General features: G+C 36.6%; 1 protein-coding gene across 2 annotated transcripts; it reads right to left on the bottom strand.

Moving 5' to 3' along the window:
* Positions 1-4,227: 4,227 nt before the first annotated feature.
* Positions 4,228-6,864, bottom strand: LOC137720920 (receptor-like protein 3). Of its 2 annotated transcripts, XM_088693593.1 has the most exons (2): positions 5,713-6,864; positions 4,228-5,277 (listed from the first exon to the last, which is right to left on the bottom strand). In XM_088693593.1, exons 1-2 carry the CDS (start codon positions 6,503-6,505, stop codon positions 4,274-4,276), a joined length of 1,797 nt encoding a protein of 598 aa, XP_088549719.1. In that variant the 5' UTR covers positions 6,506-6,864; the 3' UTR covers positions 4,228-4,273. The 2 variants fall into 2 exon arrangements, with proteins under 2 accessions (XP_088549719.1, XP_088549718.1); XM_088693592.1 differs by having other exon boundaries at positions 4,228-6,862.
* Positions 6,865-16,934: the final 10,070 nt, after the last annotated feature.

Below are 16,934 nucleotides of genomic sequence, written 5' to 3'. Positions count from 1 at the left end.
AAAATACATACGTACCAAATTATTATATTGTGATTGGTTAACCTGTAGATTTGGATGACCTTTTTCAAAATACACGTGATTTTATATACGTAGAGTATACCCGTACAATGCGTATAGGGAATCCAGAGATGCAGCCATCAACAAAACATAAAAGATGAAACAAACTTAATTGTCCCCTAGGGGACATGGAATGGGTGAATGTCGGAAAAGAAACATAAAAAAAAAAAATGAAAACAATCGCATCCCGTAATAGAAGCATAAGCATTGAACAAAACTATATAATTTTGTTTTGTCCTCTATTTCATGGCAGAAGGTGAAACCCTCACATGGGTAACGGGTGGCGTCTTAATTTTAATTCTTATATTTTTTATATGAGATACTATTCCTATCATGTTTTTATATCACATTTTCATACCATTTTAGGTGGCATTTGATATGAACAGTCATATCATTTGAATTAATCAGATTTTTAAATTTAGTTCATTATTTAATAAACTAATAATTAAGAAAAACTAGTTAATTAAATGATGATTGTGGTATACGATGAGTCTTTTCTCCTTCATTTCCTTGGGTTTTACAAAATTTTCAACTGATGTGGCTGTCCACATCAAATACCACCTAATGTGGTATAGAAATATGATATAAAAATATGGTATGAATAACATTACTCTTATAGTATGTATGAGATGCTAGCACCCCTTTAAATCTAAGTGAAACGATAAACAACAACAAAGCCTCAAAAAAAAAAAAAAGATTGGTAAGAGTTCGAACCTGGGTTGCCGAGAACTGGATTCAGTTGTCGTAATCACAATCAAGTTAAGCACATAAACCTTTCCCATATAAAAGCATTGCAATTCACTAAGTGCTTGTTTGGATGTGCTTTGAAAATGATTGAAAATGCTTTTAGAGAAAATATTTTTGGGTTCTAAAAGCACTCAAAGTGTTTTCTGGAAGAAACACCAGTTATGTGTTTCCACGAAGCACTTTAAGTGTTTTTTTCAGGATTTACTTGCATCTTTACTAGAAAATGGTTTTAAAAACATTTTCACCAAAAACGCTTTCAGTCATTTTAAAAGTACATCTAAACGAGCTCTAACATGATGAACCTCCACCTAAAGATGCCATGAATACTGCAAACCGATCTCAATGCACTGTAACTCTTCTCCTCTCTATCAGATTATTTCAAGCTCTTAATTCTGAAGAGAGCACACATCTGTGAGAGCAGAGGTCACAATATATATAGACACATATATCTCATTCTCATAACTCAATAAGGATTCCTTATAGAAAACAACTTATGACTTCTAATTCATATCAGTTTAACGTCAAAACAGAATCCTTCATTAACAAGAATTAGTAAACAACTTCTCATAAGGCTTTCTTATACCAATTGGACTTAATCACCCGCTGTCAAAACATCCAATCTTATGTTCATACTCTAACATTGAGACATGGGTTGCTTCAGGCTTGCCAACCATAGGATCCCACCGAGCCTGATGGCAGAGATGAAGACTGTGGTCAGATGTTTGCTTGATCTACCCATGGAGATGAAGATACAGAACAAAGATGTCATTGCTGGTAGTGGCTACGTGGCAGCCAGCAAAGCCAACCCTCTCTATGAGGCTTTGGGTCTTCATGACTTGGGAGTTGGGATCATCTCACGCTGTGCATAGCTTTTGCTCAGTTGGATGCCTCTTCCCACCAGAGGTTGGTTTTTTTGGCTCCATTATACTTACTTCTCCTCCATGATATTCTAATTAATTTAATCTACAATATGAGAAGGAGGGTTGGAACTTTAGTGCAGAGGGGAAGCATTCTGTTGTAGCCATTTTGGGTGTATGTGTATCACGTTCATTATATTTTAATTAAAAACAGATGTGCATTGGTAATCTATTGACACCATTGATATCCACACATTATCAATTGCATCTCTTTAACTCTCCTTATCAAGATGATGTCAATGGGTATCTCTTATTAAAACAACAGGACTTTTAGAGAGCTGAGCTAATCGAACGAAATCGGAACTCACAGCCTTGGAGAAATTAGATCTCTATCTCAAGAAATCATATGCCAGGCGGAATCCCATTTACACTATCAAGTCTCTATTTCTTGTCTTCATTTACTCCAGCATACAATGATCTGCACAACATGATGGACTCCTCTGTATATTAAAATACTGCTTTTTGAAATTAACCTTAAACTTCCCTGCCTAGTGCCTACTTAGTCTTCCCATCATGTTTTCTTTTGAAATTAATTGAAAGTTTGCTTTGTAATGAAAGCTTTTAGTCGACACCACCGGCCAAGACAGAAATCCGTTTTTTTCCACCTGCTACCAGATTAGCAACAGTAGTCAGGAAAATTGATATGCCATAATGTCCATTTTTGACAAATCATTCATTTACTAAGACACAAGAAATGAATTAATAAGTCGATCCCATACTGTGAAATATGTACGTTTTAACAAGGTATGATTATCAATGACGGAAGCTTTATCCCTAACGTGGTCAATTAATTAGGTATCTGTCCCCCCTTACGTACCCTATATCGCTCTCATTCCCAAAATCACGGTAGGTAAGCATATGCTCTTTAAGCAAAGCCAAGAAGAAGCATAACAAAGATAATTATTTCATGTAATAGAAGTTATGACAGCTATATGGTAATTAGTTTCTTACTCGCAGACGTGCATGTTTCGCATGGGTGTTATATATTATGCTTTTATTTGCATTGCAATGACTTCAAATTCGTCTTTATTTCTTTAATATTTTGGTCCTTGCATTCGAAATGACACTGAGAACAAAGAAACAAGAGACCTACATAGGACTAAAGACATAGACTAATTAGGACCCTTTAATTTCTTTTTCCTGGTTAAAGGGTTTGGTTTAATTTTTTTGGAGACATGCAAAGACAAATTTGCAGTAATAAACAAGATCATTAGTTCTTATAAGTAATTAAAAATGATAAAATAAGGTAAATTGTAATTATCATAGAGCTATTCATACACCCATTTTTATTTTAACACACCCCTTCGTTAATTTTTGTCATTTGATCTTTTTTAATTCATTCGATCGGACGACAAAAAATTGAAAGAGGTGTGTGAGAGGTAAAAATGGATGTGTGGATAGTATCACTCTTATTATATCATTATTGTTGTTGTTTTTGTTTGATCAGACCTGGGGTGCCCCCTTCCTATATGGGACTTGTGGATGCAAATTTCTTCCTCTTTGTTCTTGGACAAAATTGCACCTGCAAAACAAATAACACCTTAGGTCAAGGCCAAGAGCCTCACGCTTCCACGAAGAATTTGGGGGGGGGGGGGGGGGGAGGGGGGGGGCTTTGGCCGAAGAACCTCTTATGCCAAAGTTAGAATTTTGAGGGAAAAGTGTTTGAAGAATTTTGAGTGTTCAGCAAGAGTGAAGACCTAGTTTTTTTAGAGAAAATGATGTCAAATATATAGTGCATGGCCGGTCCCTTTGGAAGAGAAGGTGACCGGCCTCTTGTGTATTTTTTGGTTGTGATTGATAGTTTAATTAGCAATTAATGGATTAATTAGGCAATAATTCCATTAATTAACCAATTAACATAATTTAAAAAGGAATGTTTTGGGGGTTATCTTGTGGAGAAGATAGATGAAATAGATTTTGAATAAATACCTATTTTGGGTACTTTTGACTTGATTGAAAGATGATTGCCCGTTGCTTGCGCGTATGAATCCCGATGTGCCTCAAGGGTATTCTTGTCCTTTTCATCCAAAGATCCATGTGTCGTCTTGTGATTATTTTTGGCTCCACATGACTTATCATTGTTGTTTTTAAATTTTGGGATTTGTCAAGTCATAATTTGGAGAGAAATATTAAGGAGACTCTCAAAATTGAGATGATCTCTATGGATTTTCTGTCACCTCATATTTTCGACACAATGTTTCCTAATGTTTAATACGAAAATTAACGTTAAATTGTGAGATGACAGAGAGTCCATAAAAAATCTCACTTTAAGAGAATTTTCTTAACATTTCTCATACAACAAATAAAGCCACAAGGAAAGTGATGAGGGTGGGAGGTTTTCCAAGACATTAAAGTTTACTCTGGTTCTTATTTAAGTTCCCATGCAAGAATGCGCACATATATTTTCCTTATAAGGCTACGTCGAACAAATATTCTAATTAATATGGTTTTCAATTCAAGTTTAATTAGGAAATGACTGTTGCCATGCAGCAGATATTTTGTGAACCGGTTAATAAGTCATTTATTTATTAAAGAAAATACAGCATGATTAATTAGCACACGAAGCGATCTACAATATTGGAGAGAAATTGAAAATATGCAAATCGCCACGACCTGCTCAAAGCTAAAGGACCACAAACTCCCCAAAACCCCAAAATGAAACCAAGAGACACTGAAATATGAAGCCATGGAATTCCATTCGCAGTGTCACGTACATCTTCCCGGTTCTTAGTCGTATCACCTGGACGCTTCTTCTGGCACTCATTTGGAAGCGGGAAACCGCAAAGTCCTGGGTTACCCTCAAAGGCAGTGTCATTGAATCCTTGGAGCTGAGTGCCTAATGGTATTTTGCCTTGGAGGTTATTGTAGGCAACACTAAATGAAGACAAGAAATGAAGACTTGACAGTGAGGCTGGGAGTTCGCCCGAAAAATGGTTTCTTGAGAGGTCTAACCTCTCCAAGTTTGGGAGGTTCGATATTTGGTTTGGAATGTTGCCAAAGAAGTTGTTGAAACCAATATCTAATTCTTGAAGAAGTTGCAATTTGCCAATCTCGAGGGGTATTTTGCTGCTTAGGCTGTTGTTCCTGAAGCTGATTCTCTTTGGCAAGTTGGATATATATTTGTACTGTAAAAGAGTTGCAGACCCATTAATGCTTTGGTAGTAGACGGGCAACTCAAAATCACCATGGCCTGTTTGATTTTCTTCCCATTTTGTCACGAAAGCTGGTAGTTCACAAAGCTCCTTCGGAAATTCACCTGAAATGAAGTTATTATTCAAGTTTAAAAAGGAAAGACTTTGAAGAGTCCCCAACCAAACAGGTATTGAGCCTACAAGTCTGTTAGAAGACAGATCCAGCACCTCCATTTTCTCAAGCTTCGACAGCCATATTGGTACCTTGCCTGTCAATTGGCACCTTGACAAACTGAGAACCGAGAGATTTTGGAACCCAAATGAATCAACCATGAGATCACCATCTGGCATTTCTTCACCAAGAAAATTACTTGTCAAAAGGAGTACCCTTAAACTTTTGGAATCCTTCAATATCTTCATTGCCCCTGTGACATTGGTCAACCTGTTATTGGAAAGTGAAAGGAATGACAAGGATTTCAAAGAAAGAATCTCATGTTGTATTTGTCCTTCTAGATCATTTGAGCTCAGTCGAAGTGCTATCAAGGACTTGCATGAGTAAAAGCTTATTGGCAAGGGACCGGTGAAGTTATTATTCTTAAGGTCAAGTTTAATAAGTTTAGTAAGCTTGGAGAAATTAAGCACAGAAAGATCTCCTTCGAATTGGTTGTAACCTAGATTCAGTTCTGTAAGGCTTGAGCAATTCATCAAAGATGTAGGCAGATAACTCTCTAGATTGTTAAAATGGAGGGTTAGGATCTTCAATCTTGAGAGCTTCCCAATATGGAAAGGAAGCACACCACTCAGCTGATTCAAGTAGAGATCCAGGATTGTGAGGTTGGTAAGATTGGAAATATTCTCACCAATGGGTCCGGAAAGCTTATTGGAAGGCAATGAAATTTCTTCAAGTGCTTGAGCATTGTGGATATCAGTTGGAAGTGTCCCCAGTAAGTTATTAAAACCTGCACGAAAGAGCTCCAACTTTGAACAGTTACCAATTCCAAGTGGGATTATGCCACTGAACTCATTACGGGAGAAATCCAAGAGTCTAACCGAAGAAGAATAAAAACAGATAGAGGACGGTATTTGGCCTGTAAGGAAATTATTGCTGACATTTAAATTGCTCAAATTCCAGGCACGCTGGAGGAACGAAGATGGGATTGTTCCGTTGAATTGATTGCTGGATAAGTCCACCAATCGGATATGACTTGATGGTAGAGATAACGGTACTTCTCCAGAGATAAAGTTGTAGCTCAAGTCAAGGATATGAAGGCGACTCAAGGACAGGAAGAATCCAGCTTCCAGGTGACCAGAAAGTATATTATGGGAGAGATTGAGGTGGGAAAGATGCGTGAGATTTCCAAGAGATGGAGAAATGATTCCTTTGAGGCGTTTGGAGGGCAACAACAAATGGGTGACCCTACCAGCCATATTGCAAATAATGCCCTCCCATCGACAACAATCGTTGGAAGACCAGTTTAAACTAGAAGAAGCGATATCAAACGAAGACAAAAGAGAGTGTTGGTCTATTTTGCTGCATGCAGCATGGGTTGTAGAAATAATACTTGCGATAAACAAGATGAAGAGGAGGACATATGAATTAGTTAGACGATTAGGCTTCACTAACATGGTTCTTGTTGGAATTGCCATTGACATATAAGTACGTTAAGACTTCTCACAGGTTTGTTATATATAGTGCCGTGGTACATATGTAGATATTGCAAGCAAAGAACAATATTATATTCTTGTACAATGCATTTACATCGTGGCATGTCAGCTTAATGATTATGCTAATCTAGTACCAGCTGGGGCAGCATGTGAGATGTTGGTCTTGGTCTGTGGTTTTGGTCGGAAGTTTCAGTTTCAAGAATACCTGATGGACAAAGAGGCAGCAAAGAAATTAAGAATAAATTTCAATATTCAGAGGCGTCTACGATGAAGAAATAAATAAAATATTTGATAACTGGGATTGCACGATGGATGCTTTTTGAGATCAGGTCGAAATCTCCCCAAGATTTGATAACGAAAATTATGCTAATAGTAAGATATATGTAAATTAAATTTGTATTGAAACATTCCTAGACAAGTTATTGACAGCATAGGTGATGGACCATGGTTTCTTCACTAGCGTAACCTAATGTCGTACAGCTTCACTTTCGGGTAATGGACAGGTATTGCCTTCGGGTGAATGAGAAGTTGATGATATTGATGACATACCCCCAGCTTCACTAGCCCGGGGCTAGTGTCAGTGTGTGATATTATATGTATATGTTTCTTCTCCGGCGTAACCCGGAGTCGTACAGCTTTACCTTCGGGTGATGGACCATGGTTTCTTCACTATGGTTATGTCTTCGGGTCACTATGATACCCCTAAAGAGTACAATATTGATGAGATTTATGGATTTGCCTTTGGGCAATGACAACACCATTATCGAGCATGGTTTTACTCACACTTGTTTTACAGATGATCATTTAATGGCATGCTAGAGTTTTCAGAAAAACCTATTATGTAGTATTATATATGTTTTCAAAACATAAGATTAATATGTTTAGAAAGAAAACGGTTTTGTTATTATCAGTATTATTATTATAAACCTTGGTCCACTCACCTTTTTTGTTTTGCGTCCCCTCATGAGTTAGAGTCAAGGCACACAATCCTGGCATCAGGACACTTCCATTTAGGCATCTTCCAGCCTCCTCTGTGTAGGTCATATTCCTCGGTTCTTACCTTTTTTATTATAATTCCTTCAGATTATTCTTCAATAGTTGTATACTCTGAACACGGATCTGCATTTGTATATCTCTTTCTAATTACATATTTTTAGTTGTATGCATGTTTGTAATGGCTTTGTCATTTTCGGGTGTCGGCTAACATGTATTTACCCTGATATTTAGGGATATAGTCACCCTTGGATTCAATTATAATTAATTCATTATGTGGCTAAAAATAGGTATTAATTTTTCTAGTTATGAATACAAGTGTATCTGCCAGACATTATTGTTTGAAGTTCAAATAAATCATGATGTCAATGTTTATGTGCTGCTAGATGTCAATGTTTCTGTATTGGCCGAAATTGCGGACTGCAACCAGTGGAATAATGCAGAGTGTGTGTGCAAAAGTCTCTAGGGATCCCCTATGAATTCTGTTTATGAGGATTTTAAGGATCTTCAAATTGTATCCGTTTATCGTATATCTTACGATCAGTTTTCGTCAGGTACTATTCATATTTATTTTAAAATAAAATTATTTAGAATGATTTCTAACTATACGATGTACGATGAACGAACATGATTTGAAGATCTTCAAAATCCTCACAAAGTGGATCCTCATTCCAAATGTCTAAACCTGCTACACTGTGTGTGCAAAGTCTAAAGCAGCTACAGTGTGTGAAAGCCTAAAGTTGCTGCACGTGATTTAAAGGATGTAAAGACTTTTGAACACCTTCATTGTTTTGCATGTGTTAGTCTTTGTTCTGTATTGATTATTATGTATAACTAAGCCTTCCCGTAAGGTTTTATCCCATTCCCATTTTCAGCAATAGAGTTGGAACTCTTTTAACATATCGAAGTGTTTGTTATCACTGAAGCTTGCTGCTTCCTCTCTCTCTTTCTTTTGTCCAATTTTATTGAGAATGCAAGTGAGAGGTGTGACACATAATTGGTATTGAGTTAGTTAACCTTGAATACCAACAATTATTGGTCAATCTGTTTTGTGCAATTGGAAGGACAGAATTTAATAAGAAGTGTGATATTTACACATTCTTTTTTACTTCTTACATATTTTTTTAATTTTCAGCCTTCGAATTAGATGAATTATAAAAAATCAAGGAACATAAATCAACAAAAGATGTGTGAAAAGTAAAAAAAAAATGTATAAATAACACACCGCTTTAACAAAAGAAACGGAGGTTTGAAAATGCTCAATAAGAGAATCTGAGGTAGCTTGTAAAAAGGGAAAAGAACAAAGTATATATTACTTTAGTATTCAGAATAAACATGAAACATGTGATTTGACCCGGTGTTTTAAAATATTGGAAGAAAAGAAGTACAAAACTGATAAACCCTAGCTAGTTTCTAGGGCTAAGTTTCAAGGTTCTTTCTAGCATGGGCCCAAAGTGGGACAAAAGTTGGGAAAGACGTTTCAAATTTAAGATTATCTTTAAAAGAGATGTCAAATTTTAAATTTTAAATTTAAATTTGAAGGCTTACGTAACATTTTGACATTTTTTAAACTTTTGATTTCCAATCGATATGTCAAATTTTAAACATAAAATAATAATTCATATGTATTTTCTTTGCATTGGGAATGAAAAGAAACAAATAGATAATGCTTTAAACTAATAAAAATTTAATAAAAAAATTTAATAATTAATTAAAAAATCTGAAGGTACTATCAAATTTGGCAGCAAGGGGAAAATATGTCAATCCATGTCATGACACATCAGACTTGGCTTCTCGATTGGAAAACATTAATGCTGTCTTTTGTTACCGTTATTGCTGATTTGGACAATTTGACATCTCCTTTGAAAATGTCAAGTCTACTTTATTTATTTTTTAAGGAAATGGATCATCTCCGGATCTCTTCCACCAAATCCACCAAAGTCGTAAATCTGGACTTTTAAAATTTGATTCAACAGTTAAAGTTTTTATAACTTTTAAAATTAATCCTTATTTGTAACCGTTTAATCAAATTTAAAAAATCTAGATTTGTATCCTTAATAAATTTGGTGGAAGAGATATGATCCATTTCCACTTTTTAAACCTACAAGAAGCAAAGTCAATTAGTTGTATCAGGCTTTTGATTCGCCCAGCTGTGTTAAACTCCTTTTTGTTTTTAATTAGGAGATAGTTGTCCATTAACATCATCTTGAATCATCCAATGCACGCGTGTATTTTAATTTCAATAATGCTATTTATATCATATTTTTGTCCTACATTTTCATATCATATTAGGTGACATTTGATGTAGATAGGCACATTATTTGAATTAATTAGATTTTTAAATTTAGTTCATTATTTAATAAACTAATAATTAAGAAAGATTAGTTAAGTAAATGATGATTGTGGTATACGATGAGTTTTTCTCCTTCATTTTTTTGGGTTTTACATATTTTTCAAATGATGTGGCTATCTACATCATATGCCATCTAAGGTGGTATAGAAATATGGTATAAAAAGATGGTATGAATAACATTACTCTTTTGATTTTCTGTAGATTGGTAGGTACACCAACTCAATAAGAGATTTTTTTTTTTTTTTTTTTTTTCTAATATAAGCGATGCTGGGAAATGAAGTAATTTTTGTGTGCAGAAGTAAATACTCAATGTGAAACTAAAAGCACAAAAGAGGGTAAACGATGAAGTAGAAACCTGCCCCGTTTTCATTCTTTGAAATCCATATTTTTATAAACGAATGAAATCCATATTTTTTTTACTCCAGCAACTTTAATACTCCTTAGGAGACTCCAAAGTCTTGAGCGTGCAGTGTAGACTTCAATGTCTCTATCTTTATTCCAAAAATTTTAATGCTTTTAATCAAGGAATCTGGAAGAACTTAAAGGTTAAAAAAAGATGGAAGAACTCAAGGAATTTTACAAATTAGCAGCAGCCTTCAACCTTTTGCGAATCTCCAAGTTTCTGAATGCATTAATAGGTATGTTTTCTTCAAATTATTTTTCTTTAGGGTTGGAATACCATTGTTTTCTAATCTACCCGTACCTTATGAGGAATTTGTTACTCAACGGGTTCGATTACATGGAATATCCTTTCGGGTTTTTTACGGTTTCGGGTATGGAAAAAACAAACGGGTTCGGTTATGGGGATGGCACATCTAAACCCAATCTGCCCCGTTGCCATCCCTACAGATGTGGAACTTTGACCTTTCAAATCTTCATGTACTCTCTCACATGTGGCAAAATTTCAAGCCAATGGCGTGAAACTTACAACAACTAATGAGTATTTAACTACTCTCTTAGTTATAACAGTTTTGCCTAACCTACCTCTAATCTCCCTTTGAGATCTCAAACGTCCTACTTATTACTCTTACAACAGAGTGGTGGCAGTAGCGGCAACGATGGTGTGTAGAATTGTTTTGGTGGCAATGTCATGGTAATGGCAAGGTGATGGTATTGACGCTACGATGGTGATTGGGGTTGGGGTTGACGGGAGCAACAATAGTTGTATGTGTAGTGTTGGTGACGGTGATGGTGGTGTTAATGCCTTAATGGTGACATACATGATTTTTTTTTTTTTTTTAAATTTAGAATTTCACCTCATGAATTTTAAAAATGACATCTTGGCATAAAAAAGTTGAAATTTGTGATCTCCAATTTCATATTTTTTTTCACATGAATTAAAAAAATTATATACTAATAAATTCAAACAAAAGAATTTGTGCATGTCAATCTAAAAATTCCTAATTTTTTTTTGTAAATTCAAATGAATTCATACATGATTGTTGATAATTCAATTATACTTAAGTGGTTTTTTTTTTTTGTCAAACATTAGATTTTATTAGATTAGATGTTAGATTAATCACTAACAGAGTTTGAATCTAAGCTGCCATACAAGGGCTCAACATCTGTCCACCACTGTGATAAAGGGTATAATTTATAAATTTAATCTAAAAAATTAGTCTACCTAGCATTACTCATTTTATTTCTTTTTCGGCATTCCACTCATTCCATATCTACTGGTGGGACAATTATGTGATTTTTTTTTATTATCTTTTTTTGTTTCTTTTCCGACATTTCACCCACTACATGAGAAAATGATTCGGCGTGCGGTCAGTTTTCGTTAGGTACTATTTGTATTTAATTTTAAATTTTGAAATGATTTCTGACCGCACGAGGTACGATGAACGGTCACGATCACGGAATTCCCGGATCTTTAGGAAAAGGATCCTTTTCCGACTACATGTCCCCTAAGGGACAATTACGTGATTGTTTATCTTTTATGTTTAGTTGATGGCTCCATCTCCAGATTTACCATTTATGAATTATTTATACGCCGTGTACTGAAACCTGTGACTGTGAGCGAGCAAAAAAAGAATTATTTGCAGCTGTCGTGACTTGTATTACATGATATGATTTATCTTTGTTATTCATCTTGGTTTTACACTTTTACTGTAACTGGATTTTGATCCGAATCCAGTACTGTGATTAATAGGATATAGATTTGAGACTTTAATCTGAATCCAGTGTAATTAATGATCCAAATCCGGTGTCTCTTCGCTTAACGATTCAAAAATTAATTGTTTAGCAAATATGATCTAACAATAATCGGATTCAGGTACCGATAGTCCGTATCCATTCCGACTTAATATATATAGAAATACCCTGTTTTAATCATTTTGAGATTAGCTATAATGTTCTTATGAATATTAGGTTTAGGGTTTTGTGGGAGTTTCCATATCACTCATGAAACTCGGTTCCTTGGGTTCATGGGCATTTGCTGTTGGGAGATGTGGAAGGAGCGATGCGAAATTATATATATGTTGGGGGATCGTATTGTCCTCGCCCTGCTAGCTATAATGGTTAACGTTGCTGCACCTACGATGGATAAGTTTTTATAGAGCGCGAGAGCGAGAGCGAGATAGAGTGAGATTACCAAAATATGAGGACTGGCGTATCAAATATGAATTTATAAGAGGGTAAGCGAGCAATTTCCTTTGGTGGCTTTGGCACAAAAGGAACCAGATCAGGTTTGAGAACAAAAGTTTTAGTACTTATCGCATCCCAATGTCAGTCTTTTACGGTATTGGAGGGATTCAGCTTTTATTTATTTTTCTTCTTTCACTGGTTGTGTATTGATTCCCATATTCTCCATGTTAAGAATTTCATCCCTTTCTTCGAATGCTCTTAGTTTTGTGCCTGTGTTTTGGCGTCCGCCTCCTGTTGGGTGGATTAAGATTAACGGGTCTTGTAAAGGGAATGGTCAGGTGGGTAGTGGTGGTGTTTTTCATGACTCTAGTGGTCTTTTTTTAGGAGTGTTTGCCTCCTCGTCTTCCTATCCAAATGCAGTTGTTGCAGAGATTATGGTTGTGATCGAGGCAATTCAGATTGCATGGGATAAAGAAAGGCATAATATTTGGTTAGAGACAGATTCTATGCATGTCATCAGCCTACCATCAAGCATATGATACAGGCAGACGCCCAAACTCCACCAAAAGAGAATACCATACCATGCAATCGATCGGCATCCACCCCACCTCTTCTAATTTTATTAGCACCTCCACCAGGGAGCTCCAGCCTCAAAAGTGTAGTTCCCATCATTCCATGATATCTGGCATGCTTGAAGACCAATACACCAGGTTTCTCTGGTGAGAAGTAATGGGTTTCTAGTTTTACACACAAGTAGAACGTACTGAAGGCGTCGTTTCAGCTCCAATTAAAGACAATTGGAAAGCAATGTGGTACGCAAGAATGTAAAGACCTTAAGTGCAACTCATTAAAAGCCAAACCAATTCCAATGCAGGGCTTGAAATAGACTAATAACTTCTGAAATGAGTCTTGGAGCCATTTTAATTGGATGCAAGTAGTGAGTAATTGTTCCAATTGGCACAGGAGCAGCCGCAAGAACAAGATAATTCTTCTTCACCTTTTTCTGCTGGACGTAAGAAGAGAAAAATAAACTTAATGACCTAAAGAATACAAGCTCCGGGTTGGAGGCAGCAAAGGTGCTCCTCAGCTTCTGAGTTATCGGAGTCTGCCCTCCCCCTCCCAGTAATTAAGGCTATCAAATCTAAATACATGCCAAAGGCACGAGTGGCAAAGGTTGCACAACTTTCTTCAATATGGCCTGTAGTTGATGAAAGTAAGTAATTAGCTGCTCAAGAAACATTTGATAGTTCCCGATAAAAGATATTGAATGGACAAAACACCATCAAAATGTGTAATGACACGTACTGTTGTACCAGCCGGTTTGCCCAAAACCACGAATCCATCAGTTACAGCTACAATTCTTGATTTCCAGTCAATTTCATAGCACCTGATCAAAATTTTCATGTGAACAAGAATAACGCTAGTAAAAACTATGATAAGGACCTGTAAAACATTGTGTTTTACCTAAGAAAACGCTTTGGGTGTACATGAATGTTGTGCTAACCCGGATAGCACCAAATCAATTTTTGGAACCAACTCAAACTAACCCACAGGAAATTTATCAAATATAGTGCAAGAACAAAATATAAAAGACACCAAGATTTTAACGAGGTTCCTCAACAGTCAGTGTAACTGGAGTACGTCCTCGGAGCAGTAGGAGCTCACCCAATAATCCACTATCAACCAAATGGGAGTTTACAAAGTGTTGGCAATCTCACAACCCTTAACCCCAATACACCCAAAAGCTCTCACACACCAAAGAAACAAATAGAGAAGAAAATATAGTGATTAATTTCTTCTCTATACAAAGCTCAAAGCTCAAAGCTATTACAATTACTTTGATGGATGATTACTAACCAAAGAGAAGAGCACCTTCTTCTCTTCGAAAATGGGGTTGCTGCTCCAGATTTCTTCTTCTTCTCTGCCCTCTGTTTTCAGCTCTCACTCTCTCTCACAAACAATGAGGATAATTGCTATCCTTTAATTAAAACCCCAAAGCCATCCGTGGCTTTTCCCATAGGTCAAGACAAAAAACAATTCCATGTTTTCCTCCCCAAACCAAGGAAGACACAATGATGTTGTCCACCTTTTTTTTTCTTTTCAACAAACATCATCATTCCACTTGGCCACTAATACAACAATCTCCACCTTGGCCAAGTTCCGAAAACGCCATGATAAGCCAACCAACACAATTGACACAAAAAATCACTCCCAAACACTAGCAAGAGAACAACTCATGACGAGCCAATTCTCCAAAACTCCTACTGCTCAACGCCTTCTTTAAATAGGCAAAATGCGAGCCAAGTTCAAGCAATGAACAAACTTGGCTACACCAACAACCTTAGTCAACATATCAGCGGGGTTGTCTTTAGTTGGAATCTTTTGGAGAATGATTTCCCCTTCACCAACAACTTCACGAACAAAGTGATAACGCACATCTATGTGCTTGGTCCTCGCATGATGAACCTGATACTTAGCCAAATAAATGGCACTCTGACTATCACAATGCACCTCCACCTGCTTCTGATCAACCCCCAAATCTCTAATCAGCCCATGTATCCAAATGGCCTCCTTTATAGCTTCAGCAACTGCCATATATTCAGCCTCTGTAGTAGACAAAGCAACAGACGACTGCAAAATGGACCTCCAACAAACTGGCCCTTTAGCCATAGTAAACACATAGCCTGTAGTAGACTTCCTTCCATCTAGATCACCTGCATAATCTGAATCAACATAACCAACTGCAAAATGACCAATACCAGAGTCATCTCTCTCAAAGCATAAACCAACGTCTCGAGTACCATGGAGATATCTCAATATCCATTTAGCTGCTTGCCAATGCTCTTTACCTGGATTATGCATATATCGACTCACCATGCCAACTGCATGAGCAATATCCGGTCTAGAGCATACCATTGCATACATCAAACTACCAACCAAATTTGCATATGGTATATCTTTCATTTGCAGCTTCTCTTTATCAGTTTTAGGACACTGTATAGAACTTAATTTAAAATGAGGAGCCAAAGGGGTACTAACCGGTTTGGTTGAATCATGAACTCCAAACTTCCGAATCAACTTCTCAAGGTATTGTCTTTGATTCAAGCATACCAAACCTTTCTCTCTGTCTCTAGTGATCTCCATGCCAAGGATCTTCTTTGCTTCACCAAGATCCTTCATCTCGAACTCATTCTTCATTTGCTTCTTCAATTTCTCAATCTCTTCGACATTCTTTGAGGCAATCAACATATCATCAACATATATCAATAAATAAATGAAAGACCCATCTTGCAACTTCTTGAAGTACACACAATGATCATATTGACTTCTAGAATAATTTTGGCCTCTCATAAATTTATCAAACCTCAAATACCATTGTCTTGGAGATTGCTTCAAGCCATAAAGTGATTTCTTCAACTTGCAAAACAAATTCTCTTTCCCTTTCACTTTATACCCATCCGGTTGACACATATAGATCTCTTCATTCAAATCACCATGTAGGAAAGTCGTCTTCACATCAAGTTGCACAAGTTCAAGATCATATTGTGCAACAAGAGCTAACATAATGCGAATTGAGGAGTGCTTCACAACTGGAGAAAAGATTTCATTGTAGTCAATGCCCTCCTTTTGTGCATACCCTTTAGCAACTAATCTTGCTTTGAATCTCACATTGCTTTTCTCATCAGCATCTTCCTTCTTGGCATACACCCATTTGCAACCAATAGCTTTCTTACCCTTAGGCAATTTAGCTAACTCCCAAGTCTTGTTCTTCAAGAGAGAATTCATCTCATCACCCATGGCATTGCACCACTTCTCCTTTTCCTCACTCTCAATGGCTTCCTCAAAATTGGATGGAATCTCATCAGTGATAATAGGAAGAGCAAAAGCAACATAGTCACTATACCGAGCTGGCTTGGTAATATTTCTCTTTCCTCTGTTCTTAGCAATAGACTCTTGAGGTGAAACTTGCTCTTCAACTTGAATAGAATCTTCAAGTTCAACTTCTTCAACATCCTCATGGTCTTCCACTTCTTCACTTGTAGTGGCTTCGACATCAGCGGAAATAGGATTTGAAGTACTAGAGGCAACTTTCTCAAGCTCCACCTGTTGGACATCTTTCACATTCTTCTCAGAGTCTCTAAACATATTTTCTTCATCAAATGTCACATCTCTGCTGATTACAAGTTTTTTCATCTCTGGGCACCACAACCTGTAACCTTTGACACCACTACTAAAACCAAGAAAGATAGCATTTTTGGCTCTAGGATCAAGTTTATTTTCAGTTACATGAAAATAAGCAGGTGAACCAAAAATACGAATATAGTCATAATCAGAAGAGGGTTTTCCAAACCATACCTCCATTGGTGTCTTACCCTGAACAGCAGCTGAGGGTAACCGGTTGATGATGTGACATGCATAAGTAACTGCCTCTGCCCAAAATGACTTGCTCAAACCCGACTGAGATAACATGCATCTAACCTTCTC

Source organism: Pyrus communis, chromosome 5 (assembly GCF_041283825.1).
Source record: "Pyrus communis isolate YQ-2024b chromosome 5, ASM4128382v1, whole genome shotgun sequence".
In the NCBI taxonomy this organism is placed as follows: Eukaryota; Viridiplantae; Streptophyta; class Magnoliopsida; order Rosales; family Rosaceae; genus Pyrus; species Pyrus communis.
The sequence above is the reverse complement of the archived record's forward strand: the minus strand, read 5'-3'. Positions and strand labels throughout refer to the sequence as shown.